The sequence below is a fragment of the Micropterus salmoides genome, unplaced genomic scaffold (assembly GCF_014851395.1).
Source record: "Micropterus salmoides isolate LMB-PRFRI ecotype aquatic unplaced genomic scaffold, ASM1485139v1 Ms_hic_scaffold_23, whole genome shotgun sequence".
NCBI classification, from domain to species: Eukaryota; Metazoa; Chordata; class Actinopteri; order Centrarchiformes; family Centrarchidae; genus Micropterus; species Micropterus salmoides.
The window spans coordinates 20,957,396-20,979,648 of NW_024041484.1; the positions used below are offsets into that span (position 1 = coordinate 20,957,396).

The following is a 22,253-nucleotide window of genomic DNA, read 5'->3' on the forward strand; positions in this document are numbered from 1 at the left end:
TGTTTCTGCCAGAGTTAATATTCCTTACAAAGGCATGGCTCACCCCGCCACCGGGCCAGGTTAGGTTCAAATATCTGCAGGCTACTGAGACCTGTAAATTCATTTACTGTAGGTATGTACAGTATACTGTTCATTATATGCAGAGCACAGAAAACTGTGGTGAGAGACTGCCACCTAGGTTTGGTTTAAAAAAGTGTAAAAGATTAGTTTCACAATTTGACATGTAAATATGATTACCTTAGCAGATAAAAGGAAAATAGTAGACAAAAAAAAACAGGATATATCTTGTGTATCCTGCTTGTCTTGATGTGTTTTGTTCACCCTTTTAATGGAATAATTATCAGGTGAATTTTTATATTAGGCTACATAATTTACTTAGGTTGTTAAATATTTAACAGGTACATTTACAGGTTATTTTTAATATGTATCATCTATCTGATTCATAACCTATAGCCACTATATTACTAATGTTGATAAATCTAATTCTACCTCTGTAAACACAAGAATATGTCTGCAAATACAGTGTTGCATTCGTGATGTTTGGGTTTATAAATATACACGGTATGAACACAAATCAATATGTTACTTATTTGGTATTCCCATGTCCAATGTACTTGAAATGAAACTGAATCATAGTAATATTTTATCAAACATTTATCAAACATTTGTCTATGTGTACCCCGACTTTTGCCCGATGTAAGCTGGGATTGGCTCCAGCCCCCCGCGAACCCTGTAACATTATGCAGGATAAGCGGTTGGATGGATGGATAAATGAACTGGAGAATAGGACAGACAAGCATATGGAAAACAAAAAATTTAAATATGACATATCAACATTTTATATATTTGAGAAAGAACTTTAATACATCGAGGACGTCACTTTGTGTTGAAAAGTGGCTGGGACATAAGGGCTCAGATCAGGGGTGTGACAATACACAATTTTAGCAACACGAGAACACAATAATTTCCTGCATTCTGGAGAAATTGTCGGCACCAATTCAAGGGAAACACAAACTTCAGGTAGCATGTGAAAAATCAAAATATAAAATATAATTGAATACAATGCAGTAATCATTTTGTTTGGACAATGCACCTGTGTTTCTTCTATATTCACATTGCATTGCATGTTTTCTTCCAACCATCCATCGTTAACCGCTTATCCTGCAGCACAGGGTCATGTTTTCTTAATGAGCAAAAAAAACCAAAAACAAAACCTTTCACAAAGCATTTTTATTTGTTAGTCAACATTTTATGTTGAAAGCTATTTTTCAGAACTTTTTTTTACAAACGCTTTGAAGGCTATGAAATACATAAATAAATCAAAAGAGAGGTACTGTAGTATTATAATAATAATAATAATAATCAGAGACCATGTCCAGGATTTGACGTTTGTTTTGGATCATCCACAACACAAGATGGCGGCAGAGAGCGTCATGTTGTTTTGGCGCAAAGCGGAAGTCGTCATAACTGTTCACCGTAAAGAAATGAATGTTGCTTCCTTCGGAGAGCTGCAACTGGCGCTAAAATAGCAACGTTGTCGACCAAACGTGTTGTTACTTTTTAATTTTGACATATGTAATAATAATAATAATAACTCTACGAATTAACATCTTACTCGGCGGCTTCAAAGTAGACAAGCGCGAAGAAGAAGTCGCACAGGAATGTTGGCTATCCTGTTAGCAAGTGTAGCTAGCAAGACCGCTAACAGTATTTACATAAATTAAAATTAACGTTAGGTTTAGTTTTTTATTTAAATTGCAAGACTAGTTTCTGGATTACCTTCCACAAATGGATGAGCACAAGGAGAACCTTCACGCCGAGGACGTCAATGTGAAGATGTCTAACCTGAATATGAGAGAAGATGAAAAGGTTGGTGGGAGTTCTTTAACGTTAACATAACGTTAGATATGCTGTAACGTTAACATAACGTTAGATATGCTGTAACGTTAACATAACGTTAGATATGCTGTAACGTTAACATAACGTTAGATATGCTGTAACGTTAACCATAACGTTAGATATGCTGTAACGTTAACATAACGTTAGATATGCTGTAACATTAACATAACGTTAGATATGCTGTAACATTAACCATAACGTTAGATATGCTGTAACGTTAACCATAACGTTAGATATGCTGTAACGTTAACATAACGTTAGATATGCTGTAACATTAACCATAACGTTAGATATGCTGTAACGTTAACATAACGTTAGATATGCTGTAACGTTAACCATAACGTTAGATATGCTGTAACATTAACCATAACGTTAGATATGCTGTAACGTTAACATAACGTTAGATATGCTGTAACATTAACCATAACGTTAGATATGCTGTAACGTTAACATAACGTTAGATATGCTGTAACATTAACCATAACGTTAGATATGCTGTAACATTAACCATAACGTTAGATATGCTGTAACGTTAACCATAACGTTAGATATGCTGTAACGTTAACATAACGTTAGATATGCTGTAACATTAACCATAACGTTAGATATGCTGTAACATTAACCATAACGTTAGATATGCTGTAACGTTAACCATAACGTTAGATATGCTGTAACGTTAACCATAACGTTAGATATGCTGTAACGTTAACCATAACGTTAGATATGCTGTAACGTTAACCATAACGTTAGATATGCTGTAACGTTAACATAACGTTAGATATGCTGTAACGTTAACCATAACGTTAGATATGTTGTAACATTAACCATAACGTTAGATATGCTGTAACGTTAACATAACGTTAGATATGCTGTAACGTTAACATAACGTTAGATATGCTGTAACGTTAACCATAACGTTAGATATGCTGTAACATTAACCATAACGTTAGATATGCTGTAACGTTAACCATAACGTTAGATATGCTGTAACGTTAACCATAACGTTAGATATGCTGTAACGTTAACCATAACGTTAGATATGCTGTAACGTTAACCATAACGTTAGATATGCTGTAACGTTAACCATAACGTTAGATATGCTGTAACGTTAACCATAACGTTAGATATGCTGTAACGTTAACCATAACGTTAGATATGCTGTAACGTTAACCATAACGTTAGATATGCTGTAACGTTAACATAACGTTAGATATGCTGTAACGTTAACATAACGTTAGATATGCTGTAACATTAACCATAACGTTAGATATGCTGTAACGTTAACATAACGTTAGATATGCTGTAACGTTAACATAACGTTAGATATGCTGTAACGTTAACATAACGTTAGATATGCTGTAACGTTAACATAACGTTATAACGTTAACATAACGTGCTGTAACGTTAACCATAACGTTAGATATGCTGTAACGTTAACATTAACTGTAACGTTATAACGTTAGATATGCTGTAACATTAACCATAACGTTAGATATGCTGTAACGTTAACATAACGTTAGATATGCTGTAACGTTAACATAACGTTAGGTTTGCTGTAACGTTAACCATAACGTTAGATATGCTGTAACGTTAACATAACGTTAGATATGCTGTAACGTTAACATAACGTTAGATATGCTGTAACGTTAACATAACGTTAGATATGCTGTAACGTTATTAACTTACTGAAGTCTGGAAACGGCAAACACAAAATATTTAATACCTTAATGTTTAAAACCTAATTTACTAAACTGGAGTTAATTTTCCAAAAACGTTCCAAAGTTAAGAGGATAAAAGCTGCCATTTTCTTATTTTTATTATAATTGAATAGCCATCAGGGTTTTAGCATGTTTTAGTCCAATTTCTATAATCACCTGCGCAGTAAACTAAGTTAATCATGTTCTACTTTTTTCCTTGTCATTGAATGTTCACTGATTGATTTTTGTTGGGGGATAAAAAAAACCAGAAAAATCCACATTCCCACCATCCTTATCCTGTTTTAAATCTTGTTTTATATTTTATTTGCATTAAGATTCGTATTTTATTGTTGAGCTCTTTGTTTTGAAAGGTGCTAACTTATATAAATAAAGCTGTTATTATTCTTATTATCCCGTTGCCTGCATTGGACATGACAGGACAGGAGTTGGTAGAAAAGTTGAATTAATAAAAGATAATTTTCCGTTCGGATTGATGGATCAAAAGAGTGCTATTACTAAATAAAAGAAAACTGGTTATTTTGACATAATCTTTCATAGCAACTACTCCATCTTCTTATGACCTAAACGATAGCAGAAGTGGCTTCATTCATCCTGCACCATATAGCTCTTGAAACATAATGCCCACTAATGAGTTGTGTAAAAATAAAAGAAAGGTATTTGTATAGTTCTCTTAAGTTCTTGTCAATATACAGATGCGTAACATGATGTATCCAGATGTTTTAATACACTGAATGGTTTGATATTTATGAAAATGGTGTGAATAACATATTAGGGCCCTCAAAGTCACATGATCTTCTTAAAATTGCAGCATTTTGTTAGACTCTTTACCACCATCATCAAAACAGTTAATGTTTTTTGAAAGAACGGTGTTCATACCGCCAGAAGGGGCTTTTAAAATCTCTGCCGATGAGCACTCAAGCTGTTCTGAAAGCGCCTTAATACACGCCTTTAATAAGACACTTTAGGACACTTTTAAGACACTTTGTTTTTTCTTGAATTTGTTGCCCGTCTGTAAACCAAAGTGAGGAAGGATATTGAGAAGGGATGCATGATAATTATCGATCTAATAAAGTATCGTCAGATATTGGACATATTTTCATTATCAGAATCATATGGGAAAATTAAATGTTGGCCAATAATTTAGCCAATCAAACAATGGTTTAACGTGCGTAGCTGCTGTTGTCGCACTATGTCATATTGCTGTGCCTGGATAGAGCCAATTACTGAGGGATGTACTTTTTAGTTTTGTTTAATACTTTGAGATGTATGATTTGACATCTTATGTCAGTCCATTTGATTTATTTTGAATTCTTATGCAAAATTTGGCTTTGTAGGCTTTATGTTTTATGAAAGCCATACTTTTTATTTTTAATTTTATATTTAAAGAGTCAGAACTGTTGTTGTTATTGTGTTCACAAAATTGATGTCTGTTAGATTTGGGTATGTCAGTCATGAAAAATTAAATTATAAATCTTGCTTTACATGAAATCTTAGCCTTTCTTACCACCAGCTGTGTAAAAATGACTAATGATTAATTAACAAAAATATGAAGAAATGATCGGTTATCGGATCGGTGGGGAATCCATATCTTGCATCACTAATATTGAGTGACTTTACAAGGCTGACTCATCTCTTTCTATAAACCAACCAGATCTATAACTTCATTAATGTATGTTATGCTTCTGTGACACATTTTGTGACATAATTCCTTTCCAGGCAAAACCTTGCAGCAGGATATGTCCTGCTGGAGAATCTGATCCTCAGGTGTCCCCGTCTCAGTCAAACAGTGACTTCAGTCATCCGGTGTACAAAGAGATCGCTTTGGCTAATGGACACATCAACCGCATGTCCAAGGAGGAGCTTCGGATCAAGTTAGCAGAGCTGCGGCTTGACACAAGGTAATAATGGCCATATTACACTGAACACACACAGTTTAAAAGCATCTACAGCACCGTTTGGTACATGTTTGAAAAACGCTTACACCAAATTCCTGCTTGAAATCAAATAAAATTTATATGCAGAAATCTCAAGTTCAGTTCATAAACTATTTTACCACTAGTATCGAAAGCCACTGAACTTCACAACATAGAAAAAAATGTTTCCGAAACCCTATTCTCTTTGTTTGTAAAGAGGTGTAAAGGATGTGATGAAGAAGAGGTTGAAGAGCCACTATAAGAAGCAGAAGCTGATGCAGTCTGCCGCTGAGGGAGGACCGACTGACACCTACTACGACTACATATGTGTGGTGGACTTTGAAGCAACGTGTGAGGAGGATAATCCTGCAGACTTCCATCATGAAATCATTGAGTTCCCCATGGTTCTCATCAACACGCACACTTTAGAAATTGTGAGTTGAGTTTGTGATGAAGGACGGTTCAGTTTCTAACCTGCAGGGTGAGTTTTGTATTTATGGATTTTGTTTTTCTCGTTTATTTTTCAGGTGGACACCTTTCAGGAATATGTAAAACCAGAGCTGAACCCACAGCTTTCAGACTTTTGTGTGAAGTTAACAGGGATAACGCAGGTTGGTTGAGCTCAATTATATCAAAGTGTCTTGTTTGATATCAAAGTAATATTCCTATGATCAGGAGTTTTTGTGTGACTAAAATGTTGGTGTTTTGTTGAGCAGAAAATGGTCGATGACGCAGACCCGTTTCCTGAAGTTCTTCAGCGGGTCGTAGATTGGCTTCAGGAGAGGGAGCTCGGGACAAAGTACAAATACGCCATCCTCACTGATGGGTAAGATGTTTGAATTCAGTAATGCTGCAGAATTTTATTTAGCTTAGGAATCGTGATGATGCTTTTGTTTTCCATCTTTTGCAGGGCCTGGGACATGAGCAAGTTCCTCAACATCCAGTGCCGGATCAGCCGGATCAGATATCCTCATTTTGCAAAGAAGTGGATTAACATAAGAAAATCATACGGGAACTTCTACAAGGTTTGGGTTGTTTTTTTGTTTTTATAGATTTTTATTTATTCCCCACCAAGGAGGTATATGAACATAGTTACTCACAAAAAAACAAAACAGAAACAAAGTAAGTGGACAGCAACATGTATTTGCAGTGATAATATTTTGACAAATTTCATTTACATTTATTCATTTAGCACGGTGTCAGTATGTTAACCCACAGCTTAGCTAACGTTAGACATATTACTTGATGTATCATCGTTCTCTCTACATCATGGTATTGGATTTATCTAGAACCGCATTAACCTTTAAGTTTTACCCTAAAAATGTATCCGTACAGATTTTCTTTATATATTTAAATTATAACCAATCTAAAATTAACAGATTTGTACCAATCGTTGAGCTGTTGTTAAATGCAGATGTAACATTTAAAGGTTCCTTCAAAAAGTCCCATTAGAAACTCCACCAACCAGTCATTTTCCTCCACCAGGTCCCCCGCACACAGACGAAGCTGAGCACCATGTTGGAGAAGTTGGGTCTGAAGTATGAAGGTCGTCCTCACTCTGGGCTGGATGATTCACGCAACATTGCCAAGATAGCTCTACGCATGCTACAGGACGGGTGTCAGCTGCGCGTCAACGAACGCATGCACGCAGGCAAGCTGCTCTCGGTTCCCAGCTCAGCCCCTGTGGAAGGAGCTCCTCCACCACATACCCCCCGCACCAGGGAGTAGACCCAGAAACTGAGGGTTTGTGCACACAGGAGCCGTCTCGACCCGTTACCCCCATGAGTTCCAGAAAAAAAAACTAAAAAAAAACAAGATCCACTAAGCACTTGCACAGTCTTAAAAGTTGTACTTGTTTTGTTTTAGAGCTTAAAAGCTGTAAAGGGTATTTGAGTTTGACCAATGAAAAGGGGTCAATATTTTAGATTCATATCTGAGGTTTCCTCTCTGACCACCGCTCCGTCTATTTTTTACAAAAGATTTCTGAAAACGGAGATAACTCCAGTGTGTTGTTTGAGGATTTTTCCACAACAGCGTCAGTGTAGTCTGTTGAACCTCCCTCACCCTGCCTTAACGAGCTGCTAATATTCATCAGACGATTTGATTAAAGATGCCTTTCAGTTGTCACATTTCAGTAGTTTTGCAGGTTTTGCTCCCAAGAATACAACTAAGAAAACAATGTTAAATTACTGTCGTTCTTGACGTATTTAAAAAAAAACAACAACAATATCAGTGTCAGCATTGGCGTTTAAATCCCCATGTCTGTGTAACCATTGTGTGAGTATTGTAAACAAGAATCCACACAAACGTTGCTGCTATCGCTGTGCTGTTTGAAGTGCAACAACCATCAAACTGTTTGACACTTTTCCAGAGTTGAAAGTTTGGAATCAGTCCTGTGGACTTAAAATGTCTGTATTGAGATCCTATAGCACCACAAGTAATAACAATACATTATATATCGTATAAAAACAGGTGAAACTTATTGATGACCAGATGAAGTCCTTCTGTTGTGAGTGCTGTAGGAGTTAAGCCTGTGTTGTAGGATACTGTCATCTTTTTGTATTGATATTGGATGAATTTGTATTTCATGGAGGATGCTCTATTTTAACAGGAACAAATATTCTTCTGAATGCCAAATAATACAAATAAAAATATGTTTTTCTGTTCTTGAAAATAAGGTTGTCTTTGTTAAAGGTTAATAATATCTCGGCTTGCATTCCCCCTGTGCTTGAAGGACTTGATCGTTTTTAACACACCTGTTGCATTTTAAGGGAGTTCATGAACATTTTCTGAATAAGTGTTCAGCATCATCAACCCTTCATCGTTGTCAACACAAGACAACGCTGTCTGCAGGCCAGCCGTGTACTTAAGTACAATTTTGAGGTACTTCAGGAGGTATCAGGCAGACGGATTGTACCTTTTACTCCCAATACATGTATTTACTACAGTTACACAGCAGTATATAATGTAATATTAATTTTTAATAATTAGCTCCCCCTTTAACAGCTGCAACATTAGTGATGAACACATTAATGCATCACTAATGATATACATTATTCTGAAAAGAGACATTCTGCATAATGAGTACTTTTTGTAGTATATTTTGATGCTAACACTTTTCTACACTGTAGTATTGCTACAAAATTACACTTAAAATTATAAACGCAACACTTGTTTTTGCCCCCATTCATCATGAGCTGAACTCAAAGATCTAAGACTTTCTCTATGTACACAAAAGGCCTGTTTCTCAAATATTCACAAATTTGTAAAAAAATCTGTGTTGGTGAGCACTTCTGCAAAAGACACAAGATCCCATTTTTTCCCCCTGTGCGCTTATGTGGTTGGGATACATTTTGAGGTTTTATTTAAATACTGATTAATAATCAATGTTTTATACCTTATCATATCATTTACACAGTTTAGCCAAGAGCCTGAAAACATCAACGGCTTCTTTCTCAACTTCACCATATCTGTACTTCTTCTCTCCCTTTATAAGGAATTGTTCATTTGTGAAATTGGTTCTGAATCAAGCTGCTATTAAAGAGGCCCAAAAAGTAATATTTTTGACAACTGAGGGCGAGAAAACCAACATGCACCCTGATGTAGTGCGTAGCACGTTTAATAGAGATCTTTGGATGCATATGAGGTGTTGATGAGAGCTAAAAGATGTTAAAAAGCTCTGTAGTGTTGATTTGGTGTTAATTGTCAGATTTTGGCATTATATGAGGTAATTTGATTGCAACATAAAAATATTGATTAATGCAGGTGTAATTTCATGAAATCATAATTAAGTATTACACATACCCTGGGGAAATGTGAAAAGAATTTATGTTTTCTACCATCCACCAAGAAGAAAAGACCAACCGGATGCTTCAGTTAACTTCATTTTAAATCAAAATTTACATTCCACATAATGTTTCATAGCTTTGGGCTTATTAAGTACATCAAAGTCTTTAATATTTCTCTCATATGTTCAAATATATTTAAATACACAGATTGTAGCATCTTATATAGCTGAGCTGTACGTTCTCTACACATTCTTGGTTTCGAGCACTGAGGTCACAATGGCATTTAGTGGTTTCCTCGTTACTAATTCTTTTTATAGTCTTTGGCAGCTTTAATAAAACTTGTCTCCATTGTTACAACACTTTTTGGCGCAGCTGTGTAATATACTTAAAAAGTTGTTGTTGTGTAAAAGTGTTGGCTCAAAGACAATACACAAAACTTTTGGCACTGACGGTGTTTGGTCCTAATAGCTATAAAATCCTCGGGGAATCATCTGGGAGCAGTGTGTTCTGTAAAGCTTTAAAACATTTGGCACCATTAAAAATCCCAGCCAGTAAACTTGAGAACAGTAAAGAGTTTGAGGTGCTGGAGTGTCCAGGTGATCATCACAGACAGGTGCTGTATAGCGTCACTTTGTGGCTGATCTCCTCCAGGACCCGGCGGACGGTTTGCTCCAATTCAGCCAGCTCTGCAGCTTTGGCCTCCAGGATGCGCTGGTTGGACTGGTAGGAGCTCTCCAACTCTGAAAACACAGGAGATAAAGAGCGAGAAGAAAGCACTTATAAGACGTATCTCTGTGATGGGATTATATGACCGTTGTGTTATTTCAATTATACATATTTATTTATTTATTTTTAACTTCTTTTTAAAACACCTTGGTGTACTTTCCCTTTTTGACAGAACTACATAAGAGCTTAGATGATTACATAAGATTAATCTGCCACAATTCTCTTAATTGATTATTGTTTCTAAAATTATTTTAAGTAAAAAGCTAATATATGCTTGTTTTCTGCAGTTTTTTGCTATTTCCTTTAATTTTATTAATAAATAATTGTTAGTTGTAGCTCTAAACTACAGTATGATGATCCCTATATTTTGTCTGTGTTCTATGTGTGTCTATAGGACGTGGTTATCTGTATATATGCTTTCTTTAAACTTCTGATTTAACTTTATTTTCCTTGTTTTCTAAATTAACTTGTTGTGTATAAATAATATATAATATCAATCAAGTTGAGAAAATAGATCATTACAGCTATAGCTAGACCAATACTGACATAGATATTTTGGAAAGTCTTACGGTAAATCGGTAAATACGGTAAATCGGCCAATAGTGTTAATTAAAAACATAAACAATCTTGAAATGGATCCATTAGATTAGTTTTTTTAAGAATTGTGATTTGTGAGAAACATACAGTTAAAAAACAAACTTGTCAGCACTCTCTGGAGGACAAACTACATAATGAAGACACTGCTTTTAAATGACCTTAAATGTTATTTTATAGTTATATTCTTATTTATTGTCCAACAAATACACCAATACTGATTTATCAGCAAAAAGCTTATATCTATATGTATATTACTCTATAGCAGCCAATGGTAACATTGTAAAGTAAAGGTAGAATAGGTGTGAGTTTGAGGAAAGTTTATGTTGTTTTTTCCTGATATAAACACTGAAGCGAAGCTAATAAAAGTATTTGATCTGCATATTCAAAAAATAAAAGCTCCCAGAAGTTTAATGAGTAAAAAACAACACATTCAACATTAGGCATATCTATATATATACTGTATATATCCTTGTTCACCTGTGCAGGGCAGATCGTTCTTCTGAGATTATGTTTTTTGTGGGATCTCCCATTTGTAGGTGAATTTGGAGCAGGGCGTAGGTATAGACAGTGCAGCTGCACTAGGGCCCGCACTGAACAGGGGGCCCATGACGTGAGCGGCCCTGCCAGGTTACGAGCAGGACTTTGTGAGTTACGTGGTAAAAATGCGTCTATAGGTAGCAGTAGACACCTAGCTCACCTTCTACTGTTTATATCAAAGGAGATCAGGTGGTATATATTCACTCAAATGTGCATTTCCACAATTACCACAGACCTTTGTGGTTAAAACTAATGACTGCAGTCAGTTTTACCTTCAAAAGTCTGTAGCAAGCAGTAGGCTATAAGGTATACGGGGAGGTTTAAAAAATGGATGCCACAGAATGAATTTAGTCTTATTTGCTTTGGTATTCGTGCCACATATGCAGTTATGATTGCTGGGTAATATGTGCTTGGCTGCCCAATCTATTCAAACATAAAAGTAGTTTCAAGAAGAGACAGGAGGGAAATGAACAGGAGGAGAGAGTCGCAAAGCTCCCAAATAAGATTGTTTTGGATTACTGAGGACATTGTCAAAGATTTCGCTCAATGCAGGCTCGTCGGATGCCTTTCAAATAGATGAGTAACTTTACAAATGCTTTTTCAGTGGATTTGGTTTTAAAACGCTGTTATCATTTCGGGGACAGGTCGTCGCTGAGCACCTGTTGGATGTTGTGGATGTGCTTGTGGGTATTAAACTGTGTGCGCCTTAGCTGGCCTGTTTTGAGGACATGATCTTGTTTATGAGTAGGCCACTTTCATTTCTGATTCACCATAATCTTTTGCCTCTCTGTTGAAGAGGAATGTGGTTGCCAAGATTAGGAAGGTTATGGTACTGAAAAAGTCATTCCAGCACAGTGCACACCTCTTGTGTTCTCAGCCGTTTGTGGTGACGTTTCAGGATTTTGACAATGACAGCATTGGCCCTGCTCCTTATAACTTTCTATTTGAATTCTGTACTTTGTAAATACAAAACTCTAGGTGATACAGTTCGATTCTAAAATCCATCATACGATGGTACTTTAGACTGCTGCGTCCAGGCGCACACAACACAGCTGCAGCAACAGCGCATGTGTGTGTTGGAGAGAAGCACATAAAGAGAACTGTTGAATTTAATATGTTAACATGGAAAGAAATCAATTTAAGGAGCTTTAAAATAAGTAAGTTAGGAATTTACTGCATCTAGGTACAATTTGCAGTGTTCAAACAACAACACATACAATGTGCATGTGTGTGTGAGTGTATGACCAGACAGCATACCCTTTGAACATCACGAAGTAAATGAGGCCTAACACGCTACTACCACTTCTCCCTTTTGTCCAACCTCAGGTCGTTTCTTTCACTGCATTTAAATGTCCTCAATATGTCACACATGCATGCATGAACGCATGCATCCCTTTTAACACACGTATGCTTGCTTGTGTGCCAGCGCAAACAAGGCACACAAATTTGCCAATAGAGGATTCAAACGCAGTGTGGGTGTGTGCGTGTGCTTCGTAACTGTGGAGCTCTAACATCACCTCTAACATCTCAGAAATACATGGTTAATAATCTGGGAATGCACAAAGCATACTGAAAAATGCAAAACTCATTTAACTACCTCCGAGTCTCTGCAGCTTGCTGCTGCTCTGGGCGAGCAGCTCTTTGGCCTCCTGCTGAAGTTCGTCCGCTTTCCTCCTCGCCTTCAACACTGACTCCCCTTTATCCTCCACCAGGTACTTCACGTCCTCAAATTTATCTTTCACCTCCCCGTCAAACTCCTTCACACAAACAGAATAAGCATTGCTGGGATGGCAGCAGCAGATAGTAGCATGTTGTGAGAGTTTTATGTGTTAAATCAAAACTTAAGGATGAGTAAAAGACCTGCTGGGCCTCCTTTGCGTTCAGTTTGGCCTGGTCTGTGATCATGTTGCACGTTTCCACCAGGCGGTTGACCTCCAGGTTGTTCTGTCTCAGCAGGCCGACCTCCCTCTCCAGCTGAACCAGACGACCTGTGGTGTTGCTGAGCTTCAGCTCTGATATGGACGTCTCTGACTCCACCTGATAAACACACAATGAAGCAAAAGATAATGGTTCTGTTTCATTTATCTGCACATGAAGCTTTAATCAGCCAGAGAAAAGAGGGCTGTCACTTCAGTATAGAATTTTGAAAAAATTGATAGAGACAACTGTGGCCAGATGTTACAAAAACAGACAATGGACGTTTCTTTTTATGCCTCCAAACCAATAAAATTCAAGGCATCAAAAGTCACTACATTTTATTGGCTGAGCTACCTATTAAAGACATGAGTTCACAAGGTAGAAAACTGTTTCTTCAAGTTTTGAAGGAGAGAAAATTAATTGTGTAATATGTTGTATAGAGACCCTTCATTAGAGCAAGACATTGCTCTGTGAGTGAGATATTGGTGTTTTGTAGTTCGTCTTTGGGACACTTTTTGTAGAGTTTACAGTAAGAGGTAGTTTCCGTCCAAATTTAGCATAAGTTTAGCATAAATTTTAAGAAAATTAAAGCTTGTTTCCAACCATGACGAATATCAGGATAAAAAGTAGGAGGCATTAATTCACCAGTAAGGGCCATTAAACCATTGCAGAAAAAGAGGGTGTAATGGCGTGACGTCATTAAAAGAACATCAGTCAAACCTCAAATTAATGAAAATAATATAGAAGACATGACAGATAAATGGCATTTCTGTTTGTTTAATGTATTAATGCGAAGAAGCTTGCAGCCTCTTCATCGCTCCACAGATCTGATGTCTTCATCTCTTCAGCTGAAGGTTAAGTGACGTTTAAGTCACATGCTTCATGTGCGTCACGGTTAATTATCCAAGTCTGTTTCCATTTACTTTGTAGCATTTTGCTCCTATCGATACACCAACTTTTCCACCTCAGACAAGCAAAAATAACTTATTATGCAATATTTTAACCTTTCTTTTGTCGATTCCACTCAACGCGCTTACTGTATTTTTGTTGATAAGTTAGTTAGGGCTTCAGTTTGGATTATGTTCAAAGAAGAGTTTAGTTAGACCAAGTTTTGTTTTATTAATTTCATTTATTTTTGCACAACCACTTTGTCCTCTTTCTCACATGTGCAGAGAACCTTATTTGTCGATGCAAATATTGTTAATGGTTAAATAAATACCACACATTGTAATTCTGATTTGTTTCTGTTCTTATGTTAACTGTTTTTGTGTTACTGTTTCCAAGTTCCCGAGTTAACATCAGGGTTGTCATTAAAATCGACTTTTTGTTTTTACAAATTCCAAATTTTGCATGTTGGAGTTTCTCACATGTGAGAATATCTTCATGTTTTTTTGATTGTTATTCTGACTTAGTAACTTTAAAATTAGTTTGGGTTCTGGCAAATTGTGCTGGACATCGTAAGTTTTGACAATCAGTGGTTAAAACTATCCTTATAGTTGAATCACCGATCACATAGAGACTAAAACTGGTCTGATTTTATTTATAAAACACCAAAACTCTACAAACTGATGGTGATTCTATAAGCTAGCTAACAACTAAAAAAACTTTTGTAACCTGTATCGTAACCTTGGAGGTCAGAGGTCAAACTCACAGTGATCACCAGGTCCAGGGTGGCTTTAGTGTTGTTCTGGGCCAGTCGGATGGCGTCCATGGCGATACTCTGAGCGCGCTCAGTCTCATCCAGGGCTGCCTTCACTGTGTCTGCTGTCTCCTTCATGTTAGAGGCCTCCTCACTGATGGACAGATAGTGTATCTGTTAACACTCTTAATCTGTGTTTACACTGAGCATGTTTTATTTATAGTAACGTAACTTTATTTATAAATCGTTTAGAGACAAGCTGAGAAAAGTTGAAAGTGCTGATGTGGGGATTTCACAAAGTATCTCATTTATGTCTGTTGACATTTGTAGTATCTGTATCATCTGTAGTATTTTTGGTGATTTACAAGAAAAAAGGCACAAACAAGTTGGGAATCACCAGTAAATCACTTTACATGAAAAAAGTCTTTATTGTAGTGTTATGTCTTACAGCCAATCCAAATTTAAGTGTGCATGTTACCTGGCAGCCTTGGCCTGTTTCAGCAGCGTCTCTGCAAGCTTGATGTCCTCAGCGCTCTGACTGAGGATCGTCTCCACGCTGGTCAGAGTGCCGACTTTCTCCCGGATCTCCTTCGTCAGCTCCTGCAGCTTTTCTGTGGAGGTCGGCATCTCCAGAGCCAACACCTCGTTGGCCACCGCCTCAATCACTGAAACATCTGCCTTGTCACCTGGATTCACAAGAAACAAAACATTGTTGGTGCTTTTTTCCCATGAGTTCTCAAACAATAAGGTTATCTTTAATGGATACCTTTTATATATATTGAAAATCTAAAGAGTGATTAAGAAAAGACTGTACAATTTATTTATTTTTTACCAAACTCCCATTGGGATTATGTGTTATTTTTAAACATTTGAACACACATTTTAGGTAAACTTCAGACTTAAAGCTAACACCCAAAATTATTAACCAGTGTATTAAAAGACTGAATAGGCTTAGTTCAAATAGATTTAGGCACATCAATTTTACATGTTGATCATATCATAGACTTAAGATAAAGGTCAATTTCTCCATATGATATATTGCATTGACAATTGCAGTCCAGTTGTAATTTGTTGGAAGATTTGTCTGCATCCATTTCATTATCCATTTACTCAAAAATACAAATATGGCTTTGTTAATAAATCATTCAAGCTACAAAGGTGTTCAAAAGTAAGAGTTATGGCTCAGAATATCTAATAAATGCATGATATTTGAGCTGCCATAAAACAAGAAGTCTCAAAAGTAAAAGTATGTCCCTGTAGACCATATGGAGAGTCTGTGTTTGTGGCGTACTCACTGGTTAGCAGGTCTCGTATCTCTTTGATGAGGTTGCGCAGCTGATCGTTGCTCTGCTCCACTCTCTCTTTGCTCTGGTTGGATTTGATCAGCACCTCCATAGCGTTCACCTTGGCCTCGTTTGCACGGTTGTTGGCTTCCCACACCTGACCACAAAGAAAATCAGTGATTTGCTCACATCCATCTTGAGCTATAAGAAAAATTGACACATTTACTCACCATCCTGGAGAGCTTGTCCACTTCCTGCATCGCTGCCACAATCTCCTGGTCCAGGTCTTTGGCTGATTTGAGAGCAGTTTGAGAAGTCATGACAACGCCTCCACATTCTTTTCCGCCGCACTGAGGTGCTCCGTCCTCGCCAAGACAACCCAAACCACCGCAGGGCGAGCCAAGGCAGCCGAGACCTTCTGCTGCACCACCACATGTCTGCAGAGAGAGAATAAACACAAAGTGATTACATCAACATACAATGTAAGTGAATATTTAATCAGTTTTATGTTGGATTTTTGTCATAGGCAAGTATTTCGCCAGCAATGTTCAGCATTAAGATCAAACTTTACTGAGGAAAATACATTGTTGGCTCTTTATAGTAGAGACAATAAAGAAAATATAACCTGTGTTGTTTTCAGGAGGATCTAGTCCCTTGGCCTTTCTCACCTTCTGGCTTAGTGGTGACAGGTCAAATGTATTCAGCTCGCTGGACAGTGTGTCCAGCTTCTGTGCGTTTCTTTGGTGCTTGCGGTCAAACTCCTTCTGCCTGCTGCTCAGTTTGTCCTCCGTGGCTTTCCGTACTGTGGCTGACTGCTCTAATGTGTTTCTGGGATTACTGGTCGAGGCGTTGGCACGGAGCTCTGCCATCATAGACTTCATGTGTGCAGATGCAATGGTGTCCATCGCACCTGAAAACACACACCCACACATCAAAGGGTTTCTGTCTGTCTGGGATATCATGGAAGTCCAGTAAAGTTAGGAAATTGGATAATTTACTTATGGGAATATCAGCACCAGTATGCTAAGTGAAACTGGGTTACTTGACAGGAATATAGTAGCATGTAATTTTTATTCAATTATTGGTGGTTTTCAGGTTTAGTACGAATCAGCTGTTTTGCCCCATCTTTCCACCAAAATTAATTGAAATCTGTTCATATTTCTTTCAGATAACAAGCTAACTAACTAACAGTCATTAAAAATAGAACCAAAGTTTTATAAACACACACTGCCGTTTTACGAGACTCCAGGGTGAGAAAAAAAGGATGAATGAAGAATGGAAAGGAGGAATATGCTGATGACACACTTGTTTCCCTGTTAAAGGTTTAAAAAAAAAGTCACACACTGTTCCTCTCCTACAGTCCTGTTCCTCACCCTGGATGTTGGCATTCTTGGCGTTGTACACTTCCTGTCTCAACTCCTGGACACTCAGCTCCAGCTGGCGGGCCTCATCCATCAGTGCATCCAAGTTTGCACTGGTGGCGTTGGCGTCACTGTGGATAAGGTTCAAGGTCTCCTCTGTTGTGTTCAACTTTCCGTTTAGGTAGGACATCAAACCCCTGAAGAAAAAAGTTTGTTAAATTTAAAGAAAAAGGTGTCTCCTACATGTCTTTGCAAATCTCTGTTTATGTACATACGTAATCTGATGCATCAGATCCTGTATCTGCTCCAGCTTCACTGCTGCAGGGTTGCTCTCGACTATTTCTTGGACAGCCTTGGCGTTTCTCTCCAGACTGCTGACTAATTCTTTGTATGGTGCCGTCACCCCGCTGCTCATGAGCTCTGTTACTTGGGCCTCCAGACGTCTGGTTTGATTGGTCATCTCGCCGACCAAGGTGTCCCAGACAGCAAAGCACTGGTGGCAGGGTTCACAGGCAGGGAACTCACCCTGGTAGCCCCTGGCGCACTGGTCACACCGTGGGCCGGACACACCCTCCACACAGGTGCACTGACCTGTCGCACGATGGCACTGCTCGCTGGAGATTCCCCGAGAGTCGCAGTCACAAGCTGGAAAACACACAGAGAGGAAAGTCAGTAATTACAGGAATCCAAATAAATCCAGGAAATAGAAGAATTGCTTTGTAAGTTCCAGCCAGCCCAGATAGTTTTGAAGAAACCTAAAAATGTTCTTTTAATTTATATACAGTAATTTATATAATAAGTTTCTCTACATGGTGGTGTAATGCTTTCACAAGAGAGCCTTTTCTCTATTGGTAATAAATTCTGGTGGGAAAGTTTGTTAAATTATATTCATTCATTTATTTATCTACTTTTCTGGGCCTTAAAAGTATCAAATCTCAGTACACTACATTTAAAACACTCTTGTATCTGTCTGTTTAAACCCCACATTGTTTAACTTTAAGTTACTCACTTTCCCTCAGTTCCCTCAGTTCTACATATTACCATAAAAAAATACTGTGTTCTCAATAGTAGTTCCAGCTCCAAGTGCATCTAATAAAACCTTACAAAGATGAAAGTGAAATAAAGGGCAACTTACATATGCATATATAATGGAAACAAAAGTGAAACCATGTCATTTATCCTACTGTATTTCATTGTTGGTTTTCCAGTTCATTTGGTATGGAAGGTCAATACAAAACCTGGAAATTAAGGGAGCATTATGAACTAATTTTCCATTTAAGGTGGAAAATTATACTGATGTACAGTATTTGTCCTTGTCCCTGTACATTACTTGATGAAAAAAGAAAAATCAAATTTTATAATTATATTGTCCACCTAAAGCTTGCTTGAGGCGTAATGGATTAATAATAATCGACAATTTTACAGTTATTTAATTAACCATGGATAAGTATGACCTGAATGACTAAGAATCTTCGGTTATGTGAGATGCGTGGTGTTTATGTCTCCAAGGGAAATGAGCTATTTAGAAACAACATTTATTCAACATCCAGCTCCTCCAGTAAATAAACTTTCACATGAACAAGAACGTGAAGGTCATACTGACCCCTCGAGTGTACTACACAGCGCTGCCATTCCTCCACAGAGAAGAGGAGGAGGAGGTTTGGTGTAAATCAGAATGAAGGAATGCAGGATTTGAGAGGTGTTTACCATCAGTTTGCTGCATTTATTTGTGTGATTTATGGAGCAGAAGGTGAGGGTTGGGTTTGAAGTTTTTTTTTTTATCATGGTGAAATAAAAGAAAGATGCAGACAAGATAAACGTTTTTACCTCTGACATCTAAATCTGGACATAACAACCGCTCAGCTGTGGTGACATCTTTAAAGGCTTTAGTATCAACACTGTCTCATAGAAATACACTACATGGTGCTCCAATTTCCCATGAATTTGCACATTAGTGTTTCATCTGTGCAGACAGAAAGCGAGGTCCAGCTGGTTTAACAGCTTAAGAAGCCTTTATGAAATACAGTGGGAATAATTTAGGATTCCTGGGTCCTCTGGGTGTTGATGCATGACGAAAATGGGATGCCTGGGAGTTCTGGAAAACATCTGGTTCTCATGAGCAGGGAACGAGAGGTAATTCCGAGATCGCCTCCCTTTCCTCGCCCTTTTCTGTTTCCTACTCCCTCTCTCTTTCCTCAGAGGGTGAGCCAGCTACTGTGAGGTGCACATTTCTGCAGATAGACTCTCCAGCACTTACCAAAACTTTCAGGGATCAGAGACCGATCCTGTTGTTGTTTGACATTCATGCCAATAAAGCTGAATTGAATTGCCGACCAGCAGCTCGCTGATTCACTGCTGCTGACATGTAATCTCTGTCGAACAAAACCAACTTATTCCAAAGCCATTTCACAGTAACCACTGGTATGCTCCCTCATACACAACAGCAGAAAACCATGGAAAAACAATATAAAACCCAAGTCCTCTAACATGGTGACTCAGAGGAATACAGAAAACAAGGAAACAGTACAGTCAGGAAATACTACGAGAGTGATGTTGGCTCTGTGCTCCTGCGCGCTGGTTTGAAATGAAACAGCATGAGATTTAACACTGTTAAGAGTGATTACATCCTCATTAGGTGAACAGTGTAAGACTCATGCACTTTCTTATCCATAGTCCCCCTGTGTTAGGACAATGACCTTAAACATACAAACAAGGCAGGAAGTTCTAGGCTGGCCAAATCTTTTACCTGACTGTTGAAACGAATGTCAAAAAGCTCCTGAAAAAAAGCAGGAACTGAATGTTGCTGCAGTCTAGGCCTGACTGAGCATTACAGAAACCACAAAATACACCGCTCAAGTGTACTACACAAAATATAATAAAGAGAATTACTAACCAAATATTTAACTTCCCATTAACTGATTATTTTGGCCACTTGCGGGGAAACAAGCTGTAAACACAGCATTCATGTACAAGCTGACTATTTACACATCTGGCTGTTACAAAGGAACATCAGCATTCCTCAGGAGTTATGTTTTTTCTCTCTTTCAGCTCTGTTTTTACATTAACATTTACTCATTTGGCAGACGCTTTTATCCAAAGCGACTTGGACTTTGGTCTCTACCAACGCCTGAAGGAAATATTTGACTCTTTAACTGCTAAATGCTCCACTTTGGGTCACCCTGGTGGGCACATCATCGTTTTATCTACCATAAGGGCATGCAAGAGGGCACTGTTGTGGCGTTTCTTCTTGCAATTGAGCTAATGAGTGCAGTGAAAGTGAACCCAAATAGTAAAGTTGTGAGGCAAAAAACAAATGATGAGCTTAAAGATGTTCCGGGTAGTTAGGTGGTAATCCTCTGTGGGTTTGTTACCACAAGTGACACCTTTTAAATAAAACTAGTCATTTGACACAACTGTTAATGTAACTTTTTGATTAAAGCATTATAACTTGTATTATACTTTATGTTCAGATAAAATAAATAACATAATTAGTGAATGATGGAAGCATGTCAGAACTGACTTTGGATCCTCCCAGGTCTGTTGGGTAATGTTTTTTTGTTTGTTCACATATTGGTGAAAGGTAGTGCCTACCATTACATTTGACCTCTGGATCCCCCCAGAAGAACTCTCTGCACTCCCGACACGTCTTGCCACCAAAACCGGGTTTGCACGAGCACTGTCCTGTGACCTACAGGAACAACAAAAACCCAAAGAACGCCAGGTCAACAAAATATTGTAAAATATTATCAGACAGTAACACTTTTTGTGTCTAGAATAGCTGAACTTTTGGACTAACGCAGTGTGTTTTATGTCTTTTCTTTCACATGCAGACACAATAGACCTTTGTAGTTTGATATAACCCGGCCCTCTTAGAGAAATGTGTATTCAGTTATTCCACAGTGTATTCTGAGACTTCCTTCCTCTGATGGAGAGCAGCCAGTAAACACAAAAACCCAAATGTTTGTGTGTGTGTGTGTGTGTGTGTGTGTGTGTGTGTGTGTGTGTGTGTAGCTGCACTCTATTCTGTACAATGTATGTTTGTGTGTACACACGTAGATTTGTGTGCACGAGTAAAATGGAGCTGCAGAGAAACAGAGAGAGAAGCAATTCCCAAACAGCTGGGGTCCATATATCAAAAAAAATATACAAACACAGGCCTCTGTGATTAGATGGGTTGGTCACAGTGACTTACTGTCACCCTGCAGCTTTGCTCTGAAAGAAAATTGTTTGGAAAATGTCCTGGCCAGTACCCACATTGTGTCAGGAAAACTGTGGCAATAACAGTTCATTGAGACACAATATTTCCAGGTTCAACGCTGGGATTAAGTTCAGCTATACATCATAACGAGGGGGAGAAAATTGGAGCAGCTGCTTCAATGCATGAAATGATGCAGACAGATGTTGGGACTCGGTGAGCGGTCATGGCTCTTGGTTTTCATCACAGTGTCTGACTCACCTCATTGCAGGAGGATCCGAGGGAGTGGGCGGGGTTGCAGTCGCAGCGCTGGCAGCCCTTCCCGCTGGCGATGTTCCACGTATCGGCAGCACAGCGGTCGCAGTTCTGACCGACCACGTTCGGCTGGCAGGGACACTGGCCGCTACGCTGATCACACTGACACTCGTCAGGGGACAAACAAGCCTGAGGTACTGAGCCCTCGGGGTAACACATACACTCTGCACATAGGAGGAAAGAATACGTTTTTTCAGAGATGTTCCAAGCAAGCCAGAGACTCTTTTGAATGTCCTTCAGAACTTTTCAAAGTAAAAGCTCTCAATAAACTCGACATAAAGCATTGCTGCAAAAATTTTCTCACGCTTGTATTTTGGAGGCAGAATCACTTATGAAGAAGTTATTGTGAGAGTAACTGTGGCTGT

General features: G+C 38.2%; 2 protein-coding genes across 2 annotated transcripts in view; one reads left to right on the forward strand and one right to left on the reverse strand.

The window, feature by feature from the left end:
• Positions 1-1,459: 1,459 nt before the first annotated feature.
• On the forward strand, positions 1,460-7,959 carry eri1 (exoribonuclease 1). Its single transcript, XM_038739176.1, has 7 exons — positions 1,460-1,869; positions 5,334-5,515; positions 5,748-5,964; positions 6,058-6,141; positions 6,247-6,356; positions 6,441-6,555; positions 7,016-7,959. Exons 1-7 carry the CDS (start codon positions 1,789-1,791, stop codon positions 7,256-7,258), a joined length of 1,032 nt encoding a protein of 343 aa, XP_038595104.1. The 5' UTR covers positions 1,460-1,788; the 3' UTR covers positions 7,259-7,959.
• Positions 7,960-9,341: 1,382 nt separating this feature from the next.
• lamb1b (laminin, beta 1b) overlaps positions 9,342-22,253 on the reverse strand; it is a 35,138-nt gene continuing 22,226 nt past the window's right edge. The window contains exons 22-33 of the mRNA XM_038739175.1: positions 21,835-22,052; positions 20,970-21,066; positions 17,654-18,023; positions 17,391-17,575; positions 16,686-16,927; positions 16,248-16,454; positions 16,030-16,174; positions 15,213-15,420; positions 14,747-14,888; positions 13,039-13,215; positions 12,776-12,935; positions 9,342-10,058 (exon numbers count right to left, since the gene is read on the reverse strand). Of these exons, the coding sequence (XP_038595103.1) occupies positions 9,922-10,058; positions 12,776-12,935; positions 13,039-13,215; positions 14,747-14,888; positions 15,213-15,420; positions 16,030-16,174; positions 16,248-16,454; positions 16,686-16,927; positions 17,391-17,575; positions 17,654-18,023; positions 20,970-21,066; positions 21,835-22,052 (2,288 nt within the window). The 3' untranslated portion in view covers positions 9,342-9,921. The remainder of the gene's footprint in view (positions 10,059-12,775; positions 12,936-13,038; positions 13,216-14,746; positions 14,889-15,212; positions 15,421-16,029; positions 16,175-16,247; positions 16,455-16,685; positions 16,928-17,390; positions 17,576-17,653; positions 18,024-20,969; positions 21,067-21,834; positions 22,053-22,253) is intronic.